The sequence below is a fragment of the Eschrichtius robustus genome, chromosome 7 (assembly GCF_028021215.1).
Source record: "Eschrichtius robustus isolate mEscRob2 chromosome 7, mEscRob2.pri, whole genome shotgun sequence".
In the NCBI taxonomy this organism is placed as follows: domain Eukaryota; kingdom Metazoa; phylum Chordata; class Mammalia; order Artiodactyla; family Eschrichtiidae; genus Eschrichtius; species Eschrichtius robustus.
The window spans coordinates 137,976,304-138,000,592 of NC_090830.1; the positions used below are offsets into that span (position 1 = coordinate 137,976,304).

General features: G+C 47.0%; 1 protein-coding gene across 1 annotated transcript in view; it reads right to left on the reverse strand.

The window, feature by feature from the left end:
- Window positions 1-24,289, reverse strand: part of TCERG1L (transcription elongation regulator 1 like) — a 195,311-nt gene that overhangs the window by 146,257 nt on the left and 24,765 nt on the right. The window contains exon 4 of the mRNA XM_068549107.1: window positions 10,586-10,771. Within this exon, the coding sequence (XP_068405208.1) occupies window positions 10,586-10,771 (186 nt within the window). The remainder of the gene's footprint in view (window positions 1-10,585; window positions 10,772-24,289) is intronic.

Sequence of the window (24,289 nt, forward strand, 5' to 3'; positions counted from 1 at the left end):
GTAAAATTCAAAAAGCGCCTAAACTATGAAATACATCGTTTGGAAATAATGCTTACGTGTAAACGTATTTCTCAAAAACAGCATAGCAACGATTGGCACCCACTTGGGAGAGTAATTATTGCTGGGGAGGGTTGAGGCTCCCAGGAGCGCTAGGGGTACAGAAACATCCATTTCTTGGGCTCAGTGGGAGGTACTTGGGGGTCTACTGTATCAGCGTTCTTTATACTTGGCATAGACACAGACGCGCTTTTGTGTGCGTGCTGGGCTGCCAATGTTTCTTTTCAAAGAAAGAGTGAATTGGAGCTAACAGTGCAAACGAAGAATACAGCTCAAGTGACAGCAGTTCCTCAGGGAGGTTGCAGCAGACAGGTCACAGGAGGACTTTTCTAGAGGGACAACCTTAAACAAGCTGACTTGCTGACAGGAAGGGTTCACAGCTGGATCTCCATTTAGACACTTCTGCACCCGGCACGGCTCAAACGCACGAACACCTGCTTGACTGACTATTTGTATCTTGCATCCACAGTATGAGTTCACTTGTGGATAACAAACTATACAAAGTCCTTTTTTGTTTGTTTAAATCCAATAATTTTTCTACTAAAAGCAGCTCATTCTCTCCATTAGAAACACATATGTCTTTCTCACAAGCCAGCTGAGTCTCAGGCACTCCGGGGTATAAGTAATTACGTTGCAGCAGTATTTTTGTCTCTACAAATCTCCAAAATGTTAATATGTATTATGACATTTTTTATTACAGTGGAGGAGGAAACAATTCCTGGATAACAAGAGAAAAGGCTGCATCCCCAAATGGCCGGGTTACTGTGGTTACAGAGCCCGTTTCAGCATCCTTGGATTCCACTAATGGGATGAGTGGACAGCCCCCCAGAGGCTGCATGGAGAGTTTGCCTTGTTATGTAGCCTGGCTGGTAAGTTCCTGACTGAAAAAAGAATCGTCACTTCCCAGCTGTTCTGTGGCAGGACAAAATGTTAAATTTAGACCATTAAATTGTTCTGGAAGCAAAAGAACAGGTGGTAAATGGCTTCCAAGGCAGATGGTACTTTTTAACAGTTGTATTTGCTAGTCACTTGCTGTACTGGAGACCACGGCTCTCACTCATATTTTACCTTTTTCACTTCAATGCTTATGAAATGGTGGGCTAAGTTTTGAAAATAGCTACCATCATTCTTAAAAAAGAATCACTTCGTTTATTTCATCAAAGAGGGACAGACGCCGGAGTTGTCTGGTGCTTGTACCCACCTGAATGTGGGCTCCTGCTTCCCACTTCCCTGTAACATCGAGGGGGCAGGTGAGGGAGTGCAGGTCCGGAGGGCTCCAGCCTGGAGAGCGCCAGGAAGGCATTTCCGTTCCCTAGGGCAAATGCTTCTGCACGTCTTCCGTTCCCCCCAGATAAACTCCACCTTCGCCTTAAAAACTAAGAAATAGACAGGATACAAGATATGCTTTTCCCCCGAAAGTGTTCCTTCTATAACCTGAAATTCCAAGGCTTCAAGGAATAGATGGGAATGAGGCAAAGTGCGTTAGCTGAGACCTGCGGTGGCGGGGGAAACGAAGAGAGCAGCCCACCCCCGCCCCTGTCTGCTCATCCTCCTTCAACTGCCGGCTCCCAGCCCACGTCTGAATGCCCAGACCTCTCCTGGTAAACCCTCTGCCCTGCCCACGCTTCCCTCTGCCGTGCCCCTGATTCAGAGGCAAGCATGAGACAAACAGCATTAGAGATTACGTGAACACGTGGAATCAGCTGGATTCATCCTTTGGATGTCCAGTACAGAGAATGGACCTGAGGTTCGGGAAACGGCCCGGAGCCGCTGCAGGCTGGGCAGGGACAGGGCGACAGGGCCCGCCAGCGGGTGACTCACAGGCGGGGAAGGGGCAGGCGAGTGAACAGACGGCCATGAGCATGAGGCCAGTGGGAGGCCCCGGTGTGCGCGGGCTCCAGCGGAAGAGCAGCAGCAAGGACAAACTAGGCTGCACATGCTGGCGACACTCTGGAAGAGAAAACCCACTTTCCGATTGAATTTGGAACTGGTCAAGGGGTTTGTATGCATGTATGTATGTATGTATGTATTTGCCTTTCCTCAGGTTTATTTTTTTTATTTTTTAGTTTTCAATTTATTTTTATTTTTTTTACTGCAGGTTCTCATTAGTTACCCATTTTATACATATTAGTGTATACGTGTCAATCCCAATCTCCCAATTCATCCCACCACCACCCCACCCCCCCGCCACTTTCCCCCCTTGGTGTCCACACGTTTGTTCTCTACATCTGTGTCTCTATTTCTGCCCTGCAAACCGGTTCATCTGTACCATTTTTCTAGGTTCCACATATATGCGTTAATATACGATATTTGTTTTCCTCTTTCTGACTTACTTCACTCTGTATGATAGTCTCTAGATCCATCCACGTCGCTACAAATGACCCAATTTCGTTCCTTTTTATGGCTGAGTACTATTCCATTGTATATATGTGCCACATCTTCTTTATCCATTCATCGGTCGATGGACACTTAGGCTGCTTCCATGTCCTGGCTATTGTAAATAGAGCCGCAATGAACATTGGGGTGCATGTGTCTTTTTGAATTATGGTTTTCTCTGGGTGTATACCCAGGTAGTGGGATTGCTGGGTCATATGGTAATTCTAGTTTTAGTTTTTTAAGGAACCTCCATACTGTTCTCCATAGTGGCTATATCAATTTACATTCCCACCAACAGTGCAAGAGGGTTCCCTTTTCTCCAGCATTTGTTGCTTGTAGATTTTCTGATGATGCCCATTCTAACTGGTGTGAGGTGATACCTCACTGTAGTTTTGATTTGCATTTCTCTAATAATTAGTGATGTTGAGCAGCTTTTCATGTGCTTCTTGGCCATCTGTATGCCTTCTTTGGAGAAATGTCTATTTAGGTCTTCTGCCCATTTTTGGATTGGGTTGCTTGTTTTTTTAATATTGAGCTGCATGAGCTGTTTATATATTTTGGAGATTAATCCTTTGTCCGTTGATTCATTTGCAAATATTTTCTCCCATTCTGAGGGTTGTCTTTTCATCTTGTTTGTAGTTTCCTTTGCTTTGCAGAAGGTTTTAAGTTTCATTAGGTCCCATTTGTTTATTTTTGTTTTTATTTCCATTACTCTAGGAGGTGGATCAAAAAAGATCTTGCTGTGATTTATGTCAAAGAGTGTTCTTCCTATGTTTTCCTCTAAGAGTTTTATAATGTCCAGTCTGCTGATTTCTCAGCAGAAACTCTACAAGCCAGAAGGGAGTGGCATGACATATTTAAAGTGATGAAAGGGAAGAACCTACAACCAAGATTACTCTACCCGGCAAGGATCTCATTCAGATTCGATGGAGAAATCAAAAGCTTTACAGACAAGCAAAAGCTAAGAGAATTCAGCACCACCAAACCAGCTCTACAACAAATGCTAAGGGAACTTCTCTAAGTGGGAAACACAAGAGAAGAAAAGGACCTACAAAAACAAGCCCATAACAATTAAGAAAATGATAATAGGAACATACATATTGATAATTACCTTAAATATGAATGGATTAAAGGCTCCAACCAAAACACACAGGCTCGGTGAATGGATACAAAAACAAGACCCATATATATGCTGTCTACAAAAGACCCACTTCAAACCTAGGGACACATACAGACTGATAGTGAGGGGGTGGAAAAAGATATTCCATGCAAATGGAAATCAAGAGAAAGCTGGAGTAGCAATACTCATATCAGATAAAATAGACTTTAAAATAAAGAATGTTACAAGAGACAAGGAAGGACACTACATAATGATCAAGGGATCAATCCAAGAAGAAGATATAACAATTATAAATATATATGCACCCAACATAGGAGCACCTCAATACATAAGGCAACTGCTAACAGCTATAAAAGAGGAAATAAACAGTAACACAATAATAGTGGGGGACATTAACACCTCACTTACACCAATGGACAGACCATCCAGACAGAAAATTAATAAGGAAACACAAGCTTTAAATGACACAATAGATTAGGTAGATTTAATTGATATTTATAGGACATTCCATCCAAAAACAGCAGATTACACTTTCTTCTCAAGTGCGCAGGGAACATTCTCCAGATAGATCACACCCTGGGTCACAAATCAAGCCTCAGTAAATTTAAGAAAATTGAAATAACATCAAGCATCTTTTCTGACCACAACGCTATGAGATTAGAAATCAATTACAGGGCAAAAAACGTAAAAAACACAAACACATGGAGGCTAAACAATACGTTACTAAATAACCAAGAGATCACTGAAGAAATCAAAGAAGAAATCAGTAAATACCTAGAGACAAATGACAATGAAAACACGATAATCCAAAACCTATGAGATGCAGCAAAAGCAGTTCTAAGAGGGAAGTTATAGCAATACAATCCTACCTCAAGAAACAACAAACATCTCAAATAAACAATCTAACCTTACACCTAAAGCAATTAGAGAAAGAAGAACAAAACCCCCCCAAAGTTAGCAGAAGGAAAGAAATCATAAAGATCAGATCAGAAATAAATGAAAAAGAAATGAAGGAAGCGATAGCAAAGTTCAATAAAACTAAAAGCTGTTTCTTTGAGAAGATAAACAAAATTGATAAACCATTAGCCAGACTCATCAAGAAAAAAAGGAAGAAGACACAAATCAATAGAATTAGAAACGAAAAAGGAGAAGTAACAACTGACACTGCAGAAATACAAAGGATCGTGAGAGATTACCAGAAGCAACTAAATGCCAATAAAATGGACAACCTGGAAGAAATGGACAAATTCTTAGAAATGCACAACCTTCCGAGACTGAACCAGGAAGAAATAGAAAATATGAACAGACCAATCACAAGCACTGAAATTGAAACTGTGATAAAAAATCTTCCAACAAACAAAAGCCCAGGACCAGATGGCTTCACAGGCGAATTCTCTCAAACATTTAGAGAAGAGCTAACACCCATCCTCCTCAAACTCTTCCAAAACAATTGCAGAGGGAGGAACACTCCCAAACTCATTCTACGAGGCCACCGTCACCCTGATACCAAAACCAGACAAAGACACTACAAAAAAAGAAAATTACAGACCAATAACTGTGTTGAACATAGATGCAAAAATCCTCAACAAAATACTAGCAAACAGAATTGCACAACACATTAAAAGGATCATACACCATGATCAAGTGGGATTTATCCCAGGGATGCAAGGATTCTTCAATATATGCAAATCAATCAATGTGATACACCATATTAACAACTGAAGAATAAAAACCACATGATCATCTCAATAGATGCAGAGAAAGCTTTAGACAAAATTCAACACCCATTCATGATAAAAACCCTCCAGAAAGTGGGCATAGAGGGAACTTTCCTCAACATAATAAAGGCCATACATGACAAACCCACAGCAAGCATCATTTCAATGGTGAACAACTGCAAGCATTTCCTCTAAGATCAGGAACAAGACAAGGCTGCCCACTCTCACCAGTATTATTCAACATAGTTTTGGAAGTTTTAGCCACAGCAATCAGAGAAGAAAAAAAATAAAAGGAATCTAAATCGGAAAAGAAGAAGTAAAACTGTCACCGTTTGCATATGACATGATACTATACATAGAGAATCCTAAAGATGCCACCAGAAAACTACTAGAGTTAATCAATGAATTTGGTAAAGTAGCAGGATACAAAATTAATGCAGAAAAATTGCTTGCATTCCTATACGCTAATGATGAAAAATCTGAAAGAGAAATTAAGGAAACACTCCCATTTACCATTGCAACAAAAAGAATAAAATACCTAGGAATAAACCTACCTAGGGAGACAAAAGACCTGTATGCAGAAAACTATAAGACACTGATGAAAAAAATTAAAGATGATACAAACAGATGGAGAGATATACCATGTTCTTGGATTGGAAGAATCAATATTGTGAAAATGACTATATTACCCAAAGCAATCTACAGATTCAATGCAATCCCTATCAAACTACCAGTGGTATTTTTTACAGAGCTAGAACAAAAAATCTTAAAATTTGTATGAAGACACAAAAGACCCTGAGGAGCCAAAGCAGTCTTAAGGGAAAAAACAGAGCTGGAGGAATCAGACTCCCTGACTTCAGACTATACTACAAAGCTACAGTAATCAATACAATATGGTACTGGCACAAAAACAGAAATATAGATCAATGGAACAGGATAGAAAGCCCAGAGATAAATCCACGCACCTATGGTCAACTAATCTATGACAAAGGAGGCAAGGATATACAATGGAGAAAAGACAGCCTCTTCAATAAGTGGTGCTGGGAAAACTGGACAGCTACATGTAAAAGAATGAAATTAGAACACTCCATAACACCATACACAAAAATAAAATCAAAATGGATTAAATTCCTAAATGTAAGGCCAGACACTATCAAACTCTTAGAGGAAAACATAGGCAGAATACTCTATGACATAAATCACAGCAAGATCCTTTTTGACCCACCTCCTAGAGAAATGGAAATAAAAACAAAAATAAACAAATGGGATCTTCTAGTGTATTTTTCATTTCAGTTATTGTATTGTTCATTTCTGTTTATTTGTTCTTTAATTCTTCTGGGTCTTTTTTAAACATTTCCTGCATCTTCTCGATCTTTGCCTCCATTCTTTTTCCGAGGTCCTGGATCATCTTCACTATCATTATTCTGAATTCTTTTTTCTGGAAGGTTGCCTATCTCTACTTCATTTAGTTGTTTTTCTGGGGTTTTATCTTGTTCCTTCATCTGGTACATAGCCCTCTGCCTTTTCATCTTGTCTATCTTTCTGTGAACGTGGTTTTTGTTCCACAAGCTGCAGGATTGCAGTTCTTCTTGCTTCTGCTGTCTGCCCGCTGGTGTATGAGGCTATCTAAGAGGCTTGTGCAAGTTTCCTGATGGGAGGGACTGGTGGTGGGTAGAGCTGGCTGTTGCTCTGGTGGGCAGAGCTCAGTAAAACTTTAATCTGCTTGTCTGCTGATGGGTGGGGCTGGGTTCCCTCCCTGTTGGTTGTTTGGCCTGAGGCGACCCAACACTAGAGCTTACCGGGGGCTCTTTGGTGGGGCTAATGGCGGACTGTGGGAGGGCTCACGCCAAGGAGTACTTCCCAGAACTTCTGCCGCTAGTGTCCTTGTCCTCACAGTGAGACACAGCCATCCCCCGCCTCTGCAGGAGACCCTCGAACACTAGCAGGTAGGTCTGGTTCAGTCTCCTGTGGGGTCACTGCTCCTTCCCCTGGGTCCCGATGCGCACACTACTTTGTGTGTGCCCTCCAAGAGTGGAGTCTCTGTTTCCCTCAGTCCTGTCGAAGTCCTGCAATCAAATCCTGCTAGCCTTCAAAGTGTGATTCTCTGGGAATTCCTCCTCCCGTTGCCAGACCCCCAGGTTGGGAAGCCTGACATGGGGCTAAGAACCTTCACTCCAGTGGGTGGACTTCTGTGGTATAAGTGTTCTCCAGTTCGTGAGTCACCCACCCAGCAGTTATGGGATTTGATTTTATTGTGATTGCGCCCCTCCTACCATATCATTGTGGCTTCTCCTTTGTCTTCGGATGTGGGGTATCTTTTTTGGTGAGTTCCCGTGTCTTCCTGTCGATGATTGTTCAGCAGTTAGTTGTTATTCCAGTGCCCTCACAAGAGGGAGTGAGATCACGTCCTTCTACTCCGCCATCTTGAACCAATCTCCTTCAAGGGGTGTTTTAAATAGGGTGTCTGACTCGAAATCCTAAATCTTGTTAAAGGCATATGATTCAGCCACTCTCGTGGCTGATCTTCTTTCCAGCACAGAGCCTTCTTCCTTTTGGGTCCTACAGTTACTGGACCAGAACTTCTTCTTCATACACCAGTCCTGGTTTCCACGGTTTAGGTGGACCTCTAGAACACGAACTAGGGTTTCTTGATGGAGGCCCTACTAACATCTGGGGCCAGATAATCCTTTACCACAGGTGCTGTCCTTTGCTGTCACATGTGTAGCAGAATCCCTGGTCTCTATCCTCTAGATCCCAGTAGCAACCACCAAGTTTCAGTGACCAAAAAATGTCTCTGGTCACTGGCGAGTATCTGCTGGGGACAAAACTGCCCCCAGTTGAGAGCCATAAAGCTAAACCACATAGGGCTTCTAAGGTTATCTGGCTTTTAGCACCAAGCTTAGGGTGTAAATAAAACAGTCTAACTCATTTATCTAAAATGGGAATTATTATCTTCTGAATAAAAGCAGGATTATTCATCTGTGGATAAATTAAAGTTCAAGTGCTTTTATAAAATCAGTTTGAATATGGAGCAAACTTCCCAGAGACGTGCATTTTTCTGGGCCTACGAAATCTCTTTTTCTGTCGATGCCATTCTATTCCCTTGGCCCCCCTCCCTCCACCAGCCTTCCTTTCTCCTATCCCCATCCCTCCTCCACTCCGTTTTCAGGGGGGTTAGGGATTTCCGAGCAGAATACCTGGACCTCCACTGAGAATCAGGACAGTCCACTCTTCAATCTCACTGGCTCTCATTCCATGGGGCTACTGACAGGGGTTAAAAAAATCCAGCTCTGATGGACAAACTGTCTGCCCTCAGTCTCCTTCAAGGCTTGGTTTTCAGAAAGAATTCAAGGGAAATTCTGAGAAGGTTTTCATCAGGGACCTGGCCAGTCTCTCTCAAATGCCTTCTTCTAACATCAAGAGGAGAGCCAGGGCAACCCTTCTAGGTGGGTAGGTGGTCCTCCCTGCCAGAGAACCACTTACAGAGGCAGCCCTGGCAGTACCATATCCAACACTGGGATTGGCCAAAGAGCTCAGGGACCGCCCACGGGGCTGGGGTCATTGGTCCAGACCTGTAGCCCCAGTTTCAACCCCTGTAGTGATTGGGGTTTTCAGATCAAAGGGACCAATGCCAGCAAGACAAAGGCTATTTCAGAAGCCACCTGTTAAGTAGGGCCCCTTCATCTTCTGACCATCCACTTCGGCAGTTTTGTACAAGATAGATCACATGGAGGTTGTCTTTTTCTAACTGAATGCACATTATGGCAGATTTGATTACAGAGCCTTATAAAATGCCAACACGGAAAGACGCCTAATGATTATGTCACTTTATAAATCATATAAGAGACATGAAGAGTGAAGCCGCCCCTGGGGTACACAGGGTTTGGTTTCGGGTTCTTTCTAAGATTAATTTGCTCAGAAAATAGTAAGTCATCCTTAATAAATGCCAGTGGACTGACGGATTTTAAAACGAGAATCTTGACACAGTTGTAAATTATGTTCCACACAGGAGATTATCCATGTGTTTTATTTATTTTCCCTGTCACACCCTAACTGCATGTTCACTAACACACTGAAATAGAAATAAGATTTTGTTCTTGAGAATACAACATTCTATTGACCAACTAATTTGTCAGGTCAACATAGAAACACAGAAGCCTAGGTCCAGTGTTGAGAAGACCACATCAGATTTACTAGAAACACGACCAGAAAACCAAAAACACTCCCCAAACTGGAAAGTAATGAAACCAGGTTAATCTATTTCTACCATGAAAAAAAGATATGTATCTCACAATCTAGAGATGTTTCTATCACTGACAACCTAGCAATTAATGATATAATGCTAGTATACAATTCTAGGGTTAACTCTAGTATAGAATTAATATTATAATTCCACAGAATTTCTATCCAAGTCTTACTGTATCATGTGAAAAACTAAAACTCAAGTAATAGTCCTGGCTCCCAAGGCTCCAGTACTTACTAAAGGTCATTCCAAGTCAACGCTGTTTTTGCGACATTTAAGGACGGACCCAAACATGCACTCACCAGGACAGCTGGGACACGTGGAGCGCTGGTGACAGTGAGCAGATGTGCGCGTACAGCTGAGAACATGTTTGGACAACAGAGTTGCAACCAATCCAGGACCAGGCCTTCCGCATCTCATCCTGCATCTCAGCATCGCTCACAACACCAGAATGTCTGCCAGCCCCGCCTCCGCCCCGCGGGCTTAGAATAGTACACCCGCTGCACGGATGAACTCCAAACCTTGGTGGCTACCCTGTCTCTTCCTCAGCCACGGGCTTCGGTGGACCTCTGCACCAGTCCCGCCGTGGTGGGGAGGACCCCACCCCATGTGTTCAGAGCAGGCCCAGCTGGCCAGCCCAGGAGGGATGGCTCAGTGAGAGCCCCATGCGACTCTTGAGTTTTGTACTTTTTTGTGTTTTATTAACTCAGATGCTTAACTGTTTTCCATCACGTTGCCTTTGCTTTTTTCCAAGCCCCACATAAGAAAACTAGAAATTTCTCGGTCATGTGCATCACTCCCCGTGAAGAGTTAGTAAAGGCATGTCTCATTTCTTCAAACAGAAACTTTACATTTTGCTTTATGGCAGAAAATGCCCGGGTTATCTAACATGACCTTGGTCAAGGGAACTGAGGTCCATTTGCGTGATCTGAGCATAAGCCCTCTCCCGATGCCCCCAGCATGAGAACGCAGGAAACCATGAATCTGGGGGATGGCAGGTCCCTGCCTTGGTCTCCACACGGTGGACTCCGAACCAGCCCAAGGCTCTGAGAGACCAGGCTGTGTACTTACCAGAGAAGGGTGTGGTCCGCAGGGGTATTTTGATGGGCGCCAGGGTCAGGAAGTGGCAGGGCTGCACGCTGGAGGGGGACGGGCCCCCAAGTCCCTCGGGGTCCACGGAGACCATGGCGGCGGTGGCAGTGGTGATGGCAAAGGTGGGGCCGCTGCCGACAGGCTTAAGGCTGTTGTGATGACCACCTGCAGAGTGGGGACAGGGAGGTCAGCACAGGATGCCCGGAGTCCCCTGTTGACGATGCCATTTCATCATGCAACATACGAGCAGCCAGAAAACAAGGGCGTGGTAACCCCCTTTCTTGGAAGCCCGTGCCCTGGGCCACTGTCCCTGAAATAAGTGTGATGAGCTCTTTACCCACCCGAATGTCACCTGTGCACAGAGCTGTGTGCCCTCACAAGGCTCACAGTCACCAGGGGACACTCCTGCCTTAAAGAGAAGTACTTTGCTGCAGCTCACAATACGACGCTCAGTAAACAAAGCCGATTATACAGTCATTTCCTGTTCTTCACTATGCAGTCATTCGGTCAACAAATTTCATTTGGTCAATTAGATGCCAAGCATGTTCTAGCTCTTAGGGACAGAGCCACACGTCTCTCACTTTAAATCAAAAGGGCACGCTCACTCCCAGATCCTTGAATTTCTCTTTATTTCTGTTTTTCTGTATTTTCCAAATGTCCTATGATGGGCATTTACAGATTTTTAAAATGTAATTTAATTTTTTATAGAGCAGGTTGAGGGTTACAGAAAAACTGAGCAGAAAGTACAGAGAATTCCCACCTATTCCCCCACACCTGGTTTCCCCTCTTACCGCCCTTTTGGGTTGGGTGCTACGTTTGTTACCATTAATGGATAAACCAACACTGATACATTATTATCACCCAAAGTCCATAGTTTACATTAGGGTCCACTGTTTACGTTGTACATTCTATGAGTTTTGCCAAATGCAAAACTAAACATCCCGTGTGTTCTGCCTTTTCATCTCCACAAGCTAGAAATGATTGAGCTCAGTGAGGAAGGCATATCGAAAGCTGAGACAGGCTGACAGTGAGGCCTCTTGGACCATTAGCCAAGTTGTGAATGCAAAGGGAAAGTTCTTGAAGGAAATTAAAAGTGCTACTCCAGTGAATACACGAATGATAAGAAAGAGAAACAGCCTTATTGCTGATGTGGAGAAAATCTGAGTGGTCTGGATAGAAGAACAAACCAGCCACAACATTCCCTTAAGCCAAAGCCTAATCCAGAGCCAGTCCCCAGCTCTCTTCAATTCTATGAAGGCTGAGAGACGTTAGGAAGCTGCAGAAGAAAAGTTTGAAGTTAGCAGAGGTCGGTTCATGAGGCTTAAGGCAAGAAGCCATCTCATAACACAAAAGTGCTGGGTGAAGCTACAAGTGCTGATGTAGAAGCTGCAGCAAGTTATCCACAAGATCTAGCTCAGATCATTAGTGATTTTCAGTGCGGATTAAACAACCTTCTATTGGAAGAAGATGCCATCTAGGACTCTTATAGCTAGAGAGGAGAAGTCAGTGCCTGGCTTCAAAGCTTCAGAGGACACGCTGCCTCTCTTGTTCGGGGCTAATGCAGCTGGTGACTTTAAGCTGAAGCCAATGCTCATTTACCATTCTGAAAATCCCAGGGCCCTTAAGAATTATGCTAAATCTACTCTGTGTGTTATAAATGGAACAACAAGGCCTGGATGACAGCACATCTGTTTACAACATGGTTTACTGAACATTTTAAGCCCACTGTTGAGACATACTGCTCAGAAAAAAAAGATTCCTTTCAGAATATGATTGCTCATTGACAATGCACCTGGTCACCCAGGAGCTCTAATGGAGATGGAGAGGAGATTAATGTCGTTTTCGTGGTAACACAATATCCATTCTACAGCCCATGGATCAAGGAGTTATTTTGACTTTCAAGCCTTATTATTTAAGAAACACATCTCATAAGGCTATAGCTGCCATAGACAGTGATTCCTCTGGTGGATCTAAGCAAAGTAAATTGAAAGCCTTCTGGAAAGGATTCATCCTTCAAAGTGCCATTAAGAGTACTTGAGATTGGTGAGAAGGGATCAAAACATCAACCTTAGCAGGAGTTTGGAAGAAGACGGTTCCAACCCTCATGGGTGACCTTGAGAGGTTCAGACTTCAGTGGAGGACGTTACTGTAGATGTGGTGGAAATAGCAAGAGAACTAGAATTCGAAGTGGAGCCAAAGATGTGAGTGAATTGCTGCAATTTCACAATAAAAATTTTAATGGATGAGGAAGGAGTTGCTTAGGGATGAGCAAAGAAAGTGGTTCCTTGAGATGGAATCTACTCTTGGTGAAGATGCTATAAAGATTATTGAAATGAAGACAAAGGATAAAGAATATTATATAAACTTAGTTGAGAAAGCAGTGAAAGGGTTTGAGAGGATTGACTCCAATTTCGAAAGAAGTTCTACTGTGGGTAAAATGCTCTCAAACAGCATCGCATGCTACTGAGAGATCATGCTTGAAAGGAAGTCAACTGATGCGGCAGATTCACTGCTGTCTTATTTTAAGAAATTGCTGCAGCCTCCCCAGCCTTCAGCGACCACCACCCTGACCAGTCAACAGCCATCAACATCGAGGCAACGCCCTCCAGCAAAAAGATTACGACCCACTGAAGTCTCAGATTGTGTGGGCATTTTTAGCAATTAGGTATTTTTAATTAAGGTATGTACATTGTTTTACACATTATGCTATTGTACACTTAACAGACTGTAGTGTAGTGTAAACACAACGTTTATATGCACTGGGAAACCAAAAAAATTGCTTTATTGCTATATTCCTTTTACTGCAGTGGTCTGGAACCAAACCAGCAATATCTCAGCGGTGTGCCTGTACGTACTTAAAGTTCCTTTGTGTCTTTTCATGGCAAGATAGCTCCTTTCTTTTTATTACCGAGTAATATTTCATTGTCTGGATGTACCACAGTTTACCCATTCACCTATGGAAGGACATATTGGTTGCTTCCAACTATTTAGGATTATGAATAAAACTGCTATCAACATTTGTGTGCATGTTTTTGTTTGTACATGAGTCCTCAGCTCATTTGGGTAAATACCAAGGAGTGTGACTGCTGGGTCACATGGTAAGACTACCTTTCGCTTTGTAAGAAACTTCCAGACTGTCTCTCAAAGTGGCTGCCCCGTTCTGCATCCCCACCAGCCATGAAGGAGCTCCTGTTGCTCCACGTCCTCACGAGCACTTGGTGTCAATGTCCTGGATTTTAGACATTCTCGCAGGTGTGTAGTGGTGTCTCATTGTTGTCACATACGGATTTAAAGTCAGCAAAATACCCACACTATGCAATATATATTGTCTTAATTAACAGTAAAAACACATTATAGAAAAGGTATAAAATGGAGTAAATAAGCATCTAACAATGTCCCTTTGGTCCCCCAGCTGAACACTGTTGATCTTCCGTCATGCAGCTAACCAGAAGTTTCCAGAGGCATGGTCTGGCTGTACCGGTGAGGGACCACCAGTACACTGCACACACTGCTCTTCCACTTCTCCTGTCATTAAATGGCCTTCCCAAGTCCAGTTATTAATCAGAGACTAGTATTCCAGGCAGTGGAACCGCCACACAAATCTGCCATGCTCACTTAACCAGCCCCCATCATAATAGGTGTTGCCTATTATAAATAAACATGACATAAACAACTGTGTGCAAAAAGGTTAATTTCTGCATTTATTGCCCATTCCAGGATGGTTGTTCAGGGCCAAACAGGGTGAGCACTTTGAGTGTGCATGTGTCAGTTTAATGAGGCAGTTCTGTGAAAGTCCACACACTATGAAGCTGTACACAAATATTTCTTTGTAAATTCAGCTTCCCTCCTTCAAGATTCCTTTATTTATATTATTTTACCACAGGTGTTTCCACTGCAATTTAACCATTGTTGGCCCTGTTCAGAGACAGATCCATTGGTGTGACAGAGGACTTCAAAGAACTGCGATTCTCAAAGCCAAGTTCAATGACCTCGGTGATAGGCTACCTGATGAATTTGTTGAATGAACTTGATCTTCTGTTCAAAACGGAGATGACCCTTCAGCAAAGAATGAGAAAGTAACAACAGTGACTTAAAAGAAACAGTGCCACGGCAAGAGCATTTTACAGATGGAAGTGTGGGAACAGTTTTATCATCACATGACTTTGCTGTCAGAAATGATAAGTCAATCGAAAAGGAAAAAAAAAAAAGTGAACCTTATCTGCCTCTTTAAAAAAAGACCCTGGAAAGATAGTTTTTAACCTGCTTTGAATCCATCTGGGTCCATATAAAAATGCACCACTCACCAGTCAGTTCACAACATCGACTGCATAATATCAGTGGAGATAAAAAGTTAATAACCAATGTCGACAAAATTACTGTCATCATTGGTGGATGAGATGAGATGGAAAGAAGGGGTCTCATCACTGCCAAGCTCCCACCAGCTTCAGGCCTTGCGCAGGTGCGTTGTGTGTTGATATTAGACCCAGGCACCCGGTGTGGGAGCAGGATCTGGCTCCCAACCTCCAGGACACAGACAGCACAGATGAGCTCAACCCTGGCCAGCAGGTGGGAGAGGTAACCGCGCAAAGCGGGAGGAGGGGCTCAGGAACCTCCACTGACCAGTGGTAACCCCTGATCCCCATCTGGAGCGCCACGTGGGCGGGAGCTGCTGGCAACTTCCTGCTTCCCACTCCATCCCCCCACCCCCAGCTGAGGCATTTGCGGACCATCTCCGCCTGCCAGATGGCACACAGCTCGGCCAGGAAGGCGCTACCTTAGGAAACACTGCTGCAAACAGATCATCACCCGCCAGGAGGCAGGCGGGGCCGATGGGCCCTGGGACGCCAGCTGCTCCCGGAGAGACGCCTCTCGAGCTGCGTGTTGGAAGCTGAGCAGGCCCTCAACAAACTGTGTCGACTGATAAGTAATTAGCATAACTTGCTTTCCCCGAAGGACTGCAGAGAATCCCCTAGTTGAGTAAATAAACTGAGATAAGAGGCCCAGCCAAAAAAACCTGCTAAGCCAGCTAAGAGATAAGCCACGAATGCAATCCCATCAGCATCACTAATAAAAATCAATGTTTTAGGCAAAACAGTAGTTAACCGTGTGCGTCTCTGCAGGCAGGCAGCTGCAGGGGTTGGGGGGAGGGGGCTGCAGCCGTCCCGCCCTGTGCTGCCCCTTCCGTCACGGCCACCTCCCTCCAGATCCCTCTCTGATGGCCCGACTTGCAAAGGGGCTTTGTTTGCATTTTTAGTCTGAGTGACCCCAGGATAGCTGGATGAAGGAGAACTTCCGCGGTCCCTATTTGTCGCCGGAGAGCAGGCCTCAGTGAGGTGCAGGAGGCTCACAGGAGCCCTGGAGAAAGCTGGCACCGACTTAAGGCCAGGCGTGTCTGCCCGAGTCCCTCTGCAGGGCTGGCACTGGGGCCCCGCCTGGCTGAACGCGTGCCCCATCCCAGCTAGACTCCTGGGCGGGCTGGAGCGTCTGGAGGACTTTCTCCTTTGTGCCACCAGAGGCCACCCTGTTGCCCGCACAGGGGCCTTCGGTCACTGACACACTGATAGACTCACAGGAGGGGGCGGGCAGGCTCTGCGCGGCCACCTGTGCTCACAGGCACCCTGACCACTGACCTCTCCCGGTACCTGCCTCCAAAACCGGAACCCAGCCAGCAGCCGGATGTGCTTTTCCCAGGATTCAACAGAATAAAAGGAAGAGAAAGGCTGGTGGCCCTGGGATGGCGGGACAGGCGGGGGCTCTCACCATCCGGCCTCAGGCTGAGACGCTAACTGGGGTGCAAGTTCAGGGGTGTCCACTCAGGCTGGACAGTCTGGTCTGTTCTGTTCCCTTGGGTTTTCTCTTCCTCTTAGGCCTGCGCTGGAACAGAGCTGCTCTCAGCCCCAGGTTCTCTGCCGCTGGCCGCACTCCCCAGAGGAAGAAGGGGAGGGCAGGGCTGGAGACAACATTTACCGCATCCCTACTGGAGGAACACTCAGTGTGGAAGGCCTGCTCTGGCAGCAGAGGAGCCCCAGAATTATAACCACTAGCAGGCTGCAGAGTAGATAAGATGCTAGACATTTAGCTTCCAAATCTTCACAAAAGAGCAGGATGAAGGCCTCGCCTGTAGCATCTGACGTTGAGGAAACCACGTAGAGAGGAAGACCTTTATCTTGGGATGCAGAGGGTATGGAGGAAACACCAGGATGGCGGCAGGTCTTCCGAAGAAGAGGAACCTCACCTGATACACAGGAGATGCTGTGCTCTCCTCTCAGCCATGTCCTCAAAACAGCAAATAGTCATCGGCTAATTTAGTTTATTATGTCCGTTTAGCATATGATTCAGCTCTGGTGGAATCCTTCAGGCGGTGTATCTGCCAACTGGTAATTATTTCTGCAAACAGGACCGGTCAGCGGGTGACTTCAGGCAGTGGTCCCTATGTGGAGGCTTCGCCAGGAGGAGGGTCTGGGGTCTCTGGCAGCATGTGAGGCTTTGACAACAGGCAGAGGGGAGGGAGGAAGGCTCTTCCTCCCTCCCCTGTGCTCGGAGGGCGTCGTGTCCCTGTGCCCTGACCCCCAGCTCTGGGGAGTAAGGAAATCTGTCAGCACTTACCTGGCTCCTTTTAGGAAGAGCAGTGACGGGCCCTGGTGTCTAAGTGACAAGCCAGCGCCCAGCTCCTGCACACGTGTTTGATTTTGCTTGCCTTTCTTGGTGTTTGCTATTCCGGCAGTTTTCTGAAGGAGACATCCAGTTCCTGGTTTTGGTAAAGTCTTCCATGTTCCGAGGAAGCAAACCCGTAAGCTGGGCTGGATGGTCACCCAAGCTCCAAGGCCGCTCTCACCTTGCCCAACAAAGTGTCTGTTTCGTGATCGGCTCTGGCGGGTTGTGAGCTGCTCAAGGCACGCACCACATTTGTCTTTTCTGCCACCCCGGCACCTAGGCAGCACCCCGGTGCTGACGGAGTGTCTGTCTGCCAAGAATACCCATGGGTAGCGGGTGGGCGACCCTGGCAGCCTGCACTCACAGCTCACTGACATCGCCCTGCTCCTTCTCCCAGACCGTGCCCTCCCTCGGAGCCTTTGTAACCGGCAAGCTGGATGGGGTGGGCTCTCCCCTCCCTCTGCCAGAACCGCCAGCCCCCCATACCATGGAGCAAGCACAAACCCCTTCCCAGGCGACACCTCTCATCTTCCCCCAACACCCCCGTTACATGCTGACCCACAAGTAACAGAGTCTCATACCTTGCTGCCTCCTGCCCCGGAGGGAGGGCTCTGACAATGCCCTTTGACCCAAAAGCCCCCTTTCTGTGTCCCCTTTTGACACAATCACCTATGTGTGCATCTGCCTCCCCCAGGGGACCCACAGAGCTACAGCGCTCAGCTGGTGGCCTAGCTCAACCGCGATGTGAGCCTGGGCATAAGGGGGTGAGTGGTTGCCTGGAAACCCCTCTTCTCCATCTTTTCAGGAAATAGGAAAATGATGTCAGGATGTGTCCCTAAGTAAGAGTCAGCGGTGAGGGGGATACGTATGCCCAGTTTGCTGTGAGGAATGCCCCAGGAGAAGTAAAACTCTCTGTTTGAATCTCCCGTTTCCCACTGTTTGGATGCTAGAACAGCAGTGTGTTGGTTTGGCGTGTCATACAAAAGTGACAGCCCTCTGAAGTTTCGCCCCTCGTTTCCCCTGCTGGGCTGTGACTGCACCTACCTCATGGTCCTGGACCTGGAAACACTGGAAAGGGAAGACCAGGAAACAGCATTTCTAGAAGGACCCACGTCTTCACTTTCTAAAGCATCGTTCAGTTCCTCAAATGACGCTCAGCACAGAGTCCAACCTGTGCACCGACGGAGCACCACACCACCACCTCTCAGGGTGACGCCCGCTCGCGGGAGACGCGCCAGCGTGGCCAGAGCTGACACTGGATCACCAATCAGAACCCGGCGCCTCCCTGCCCCCCAACAGGAACTAACGTAAATCTTTAAGTCTCAGGGTCTGGAGACGAAGAAAGGAAGCTACACGGAGAGAAAAACAAAAACCAGACGGAACCAGCTGGGACCAAGACGGTGATGAATCTGACCTCCCACAGACCCCGGGTCTCATGCTAGGCTGATTTTACGACATTAGCGACTAAATGACACACCCAGCGGAATGATGCCATGACTGGAAGTCGGGGACTGAAAAAGGGTACAGAGGGGTGGCAGCCCGCTCCCTGGGAAAGCCCTCCCCTTCCCCGGAGACTAACGCATGGGCCTCCCCATCATCAGCCTCACCCCTCCTCCCTTTGTCTTGACTCTAAAATCAAACCCCTCCCCACGTGGGCAAGAAGTCGACCTGTGAACCAAGTTCCCGCTTCTCCATGCTTTGGCCACTGAATAAAGCTGGCGCTGCAGCCATCTCAGCTTCGGTTTCATTATTTGGCTACACAAATCCGAAGGGGAAAAGAACCTTTTTCCTCCAAGGCAAATGGTCCAGCCGGGCTAGGGGTTATCCATACAACTTAATTCGGTAACACGAGCCCGGCTCCCAAATGCACGTGTTCTTTTCTGCTAAACCCATCTCGGCCGCCTCCCCTCATTTCAGACATTTGGAAGATGACTTTCCCGTACAAATCCTCTTCATCTACCCACGGAGCCCCCTCTTGGTTCTTCTTGATGTGCAGGCATGTCTGGCACAGAACTGCTCTGCAAAGGGTGGATTTCAGTCTGGCTGTTTCACTTAAAACTTCACCAGGAACCAGCCCTTCCCAAGGAGGCACTGCTGCTATTTGACTCATTTCACTCCAGCTTTGTCTGCACATTCGTACACATTTTCAGCTACGCCCCAGCACTGGGACACCCCAGTGACCCCTGATACATCTAGTCTGTGGGCACCGACCCTGAAGACCGCATGGTGGTGCTCGGAGCCCCCCACCCCAGGACTGATGACCCCTCCAGGTCCTCGTCCCCGACCATAGGATGAAAGGTGCTCCCGGCCCTGAAGCTGGCACTGAATCCCAGCCAGGATTCGGCCGGCCCCTTCACCTCCCAGCCTTGGGGACCCTCTCAGCCGGGCCCCCTCCCACAGAGCAGAGAAGCAGATGGCATGGCTTTGGTGTGTGTCTCTGTTGGGGACACTGATGACACAAGCGCCAACGGTGTGCTGGACCCACTTGGTCACTGTGAACCAGCACCCACCCCCACTGGACAGAAGTCCATGCACCTCAGCCGAGTCACCCCTCGGGAGGGGCATGCATCGCCCGGAGGAGGGTGGGGTGGGGGATGGACCAGCCCTCCCCCGCCCATGGCAGACGGTGCCAGGCAAGGACATATGAGTTACCTAATGCTAAGAGGGGGAAAATTCACTTAGCTTTGTGCATCAGCTTAGAAATACTAATTTATTGTTATTTTTATGATTTCATGTAACTTGGTACACAATAATTTGAATATTCACTTTATTAAAACTAGAGATTAATTACACTGCCCCGAAGAACAAATTGCCACTAACACTGGGTAATCTAAACGTCCTGATTGCCGTAATGAACTGAGTCAGTGAAGAAGAGGGGAAGACAGCAGCGTAGGAACTATCTTCATGAGGACACAATTGACCGGCTGACACTAACACCTAAGGAGCCCCGAAAGCACCGCCTCCCGCTCTGGGCCCACACCTGCTCTGGAATCCCAGGTCCATTGCAGAAGGAGTGGGGTGTGCAGCTCAGGGGCCTGGGGTGGGAAGGGGCTGGGACAGGGCCGTGCACTCTGGCCAAGCAGACCCCAGGGCTGGACCCCAGGGGCTGGGCCCCAGGGCGGGCTCAGCAGAGCACCTGCCCCTCCCACAGACACACTTTCCACCAGAACACCCAGACCACACGCTCATGAACTCCTGGAGGGCAAGACTGTGCTCATGGGACACATCCAGGTACCGGGTATACAGCAGGTGCTTAACAAATCCACATCAACCGAGTGGCTCCCAGGCAACATTTGTCTCCTGAGGGATTCATCCCGTAAGGGGTTTCGTGGGTTCAGTGGGTCCAAGCAGATTCTCCAACCTCTGAGTTTACTCTTAGCAGGGTCACCCTCGGGGGTCCGGCCACACCTGTCCCATGGACGGTCCCAGGGTGCACGTGGCTGTCCCCAAAAAGAGTGTCATTTTCTATGGAACACAGTGGCATTGGCAAAAACGTAACCTTCTGCCTTGAAATAAACGTGTTTCCCCGTGAAAGCTGCAGCAGATGGATTCTATCCCTCACAGGCAGCCCGAGGTTTTGTTGACCTTCAGACAGGACACAATCCCGTCTGTCTGCACAACAACACAAGTCGTGGGAAAGGCTTCTGCGAGGCGTTTACCAAAACCGTGCTGTTCATCACCAGGCAGCTGTTTTCCAACCACTTCATTATGCTCAACGCACACGATCTACACTCACCTCTTACCTGTCTCGTAACATCCCGTGGCAGTAATAAAGCACAGGAAGTGACGCTCAGCTTGCGTCTTTCTCTTCAGAGACACGTTCAGACAGCGACGCAATCAACCAGCTGACGATTTTTAGGAATCTTCCTGCTTGACGGTGTCTCTCCTCATTATGAAATTAAGATGACTGACAGCCTCGTAATGGGGACACCAAACCCGCCTTTCCCTTCAGCACCTGCCAAGGGTGGGTTCCGCCCCGAGCCCCACTCGGGTAACGGTGTGCGGCCCATCACAGGACTCGTTGGGGCGGCGAAGGGGCTTTAATGGGTCACATCCACCCTGACACCTCCGCTCCTCAAAACCCAAACTCTCTCCCAGGAAACAGCCACTGGATCAGGGCTCCACACATAACCCCAGTGAAGATGCCCGGTGTTTGAGAATAGGAATGTCTAAGACAGGAATTTTCAGAAACATGTTCTCATCATACGTAGCTGCTGCTAAAATGTGCTGCACTGAATCCACGTTTCAGCAAATAGGGTGCAACTGTGCCTGTCCTTGTGGAACTGATGCCCTAAGTGAGAGGAGTATTTGAGTTTGCAGAATCAAGGCATCCATCGCTGGGGATGGGATGGGGGGTTATATCCCTGCTGACACAGCTACAGGAGGGAGCAGAATTCTCCCCTCACATGCAGACCCGGCCCAGGGAGCCTGGGGCGGGCTCAGAACTGCCAGTTCCGGCAGCCCACGTGGGTCTGGTTCGACACTGCCCTCCCGGAAACTGGCCCAGCCTCCCCGTAGAACGAGTGTCCCCCAGGGCAGGTGAGGACAGTTACCTGCTCCACAGAGGCCTGTGCGGGTTCGGTGAGGTCATCCCCGCGCACAGCAAGGCCCTTATAAAGTGTCTGCACGTAGTTCATGTTCAAAGAAAAACGCGTCATTTTTCTTATAATTTTAAGGCATTCTGCACATGTGCTGACTTTACAAAGGGACAGAGGAAGGGAAGGGGGAAGAAAGAAAAAAGGAAGGCAGCAGTTGGCAGGCAGGCAGGAGAGTAATTGTTTGCTGCAATATATTCACCTGTAACTGTCATTCCTGCCAATAACTTCCAGGGATCCTGTCACACCTAGATTTCTTATGGCCTAAAGCATCCCAGGAAAGGCGAAAGAAAAGTCATACCATCAGAGCTGAGAGCAAAGGGAAGGGTCCCTGGGAGAAGTGACACTGGTGAGACAGACTTAATGTTGCACGTTTACTGTGCCCAACGCAAAGAGAAGACTGTGGCCACGTTAGCCTGGAATCCATGGACGTTCCAAGCAAAGGAGATAGAAAATCAAGATGGACCTGGAGGAACGCCGGCCATCCAGCATCCCCGAGAGGACGGTCATGCTTCAACAGATCCACCCCGACCGTGACAGGGAAACAGTCCATAAATAGTCCGAAGGCATAAAACATGGATGCGTTCACGGCGGCAGCGGGTCTCAGGTGGCCGCGACACCCAACGCAAACGCGTCCAAACCCACTTCCAGCCCCGCCTCCGCCTTCCATCGCCCTGGTGAAGCCACCCTCTCAGGCGGTGTTTCCTCCTTCCATTGGGAAATCCCACTGGGAATTCCTTGATGAGAGAGTGTCCCTTTGTAATGGAGCCGAGCAGAGCCAGCCCGCATCCTTAATACTAAGCTCCCCGTGACATCGGTGCCTCTGGGAAGATACACACGCACCTGTTTCCCTCGTGTGGAAACAGCCACATGTTTACTTGTGTAGCCTTCGGGAGCCACCTGTGGCAGGCTCAGAACGGGCAGCGGTGGGACTTGTCACCAGAGGCTCTGCAGCCAGAGGCACCCTGAGTCAGGGCTCCTGGGCCCCGACTTTTCGCATCCCTCCAGCATACAGAAAAGGTTCGTCATCCACGGAATCCTGTGGCCCTGCCCTTCCTCTTGTGTCTCGACATTGATATCTTGGCCTTCAGCGTCCATCACAAGGTTTCAGTTACAAAGTTGCTGTGGTCCTCTGAGGACTGCTTTTCGCTCATCCGTCAAAGTCCACATGCCTCTTAGGATCTCAGGGGCAACAATCTACCACCAACAGTCACTAGCCTTCTTCCTTCTATTGCAAACGGTCAAACCCCATTCTCTGCATCCCACATTGCATCCAATCTTCCTTTTCCTGAATCAACGGACATTTGTGAGTGTCCATCACGTGCACAGTCTCGCAGTAACGCCTCTGACGAGTGCCCTGCGTTGCCTGCGTGGCATGGGGAAATCTACAAGTAGGTTTGTCTCTCTATCACAGGGAATGGATGCAAATAGGCTAATTAGTTCAGAAGAGATTCAAGGTTCATTTCCAATGTAAAAAATCCACTCTACTGAGGATAATACTGCCTGAAATGAATACTTATTTTCCTTAAAGACTGAATAATACATTGTTTATATAAACGGCATTTGAGTTGGTGCCAGAGGAACAAGGAAACTGCAAGTAAAACTCAAGACCACCAGGTCATTATCACAAGAAAAAATGCAAGGCTTGATTATTGGGAAACACTCATATTTCTATTCTTTCCAAAGGCAGATAGATCTGCCTTAAGCTGATGAGGCTTGAGCTCCAGGGTCTTCATTCATACAAACTCTACCAAGGCTCCAGCCCTAATTCCGACTAGTGATTTTGTATTCCTTTCCTTAAAGAGGACAGAGAGTTTTATAAATGTCATGGTCCAAAACACCTGGTCTGCCCCTGCTTACCACCTTCAAAACCTAAAGGTAAATACTGCTGGATACAAATGTAAAACCATTCTTCTACAAAGGCACTTAGAAAGATTTTACCCAAATCTTCATCTCCTAAACCTCACGTGATAGCTAGACACTGAGATCTTAAGCTTTCATGCGTCTCAGAATTCTAACTGAAGTCACATTTACATGCATTCAAGAAATACAGTTATGACAAAGATGGCCATGACATGCAGGGAGTTTTAGGAACACACATTATTTTTTGTGATTCCTGATGCAGTTCTTTTTTGAAGACTTGTAGTGTTGGTGGTATTTGGAAGCAGAAGGGAACTGATTCTTCATTACAGACACCAGGGACAGTAGCCCCAAGGGTCACACCTGAAAGACTAGGTCTCCCTATCCGAAAACTTCCCACTAAGAGTATTTTAGTCTAGTAATACGACAAGTGAGACACTAAAATATTAACACAATAAGCTGGGCTGTAAGACCTAGGGAAGCAGAAGTTTTAATCGGTTTTATTTACTGCACTATCCGCCAGCACATATGCCAGCGCATGGTCCACGGTAGGGCTCAATCCACATTTGTGGTA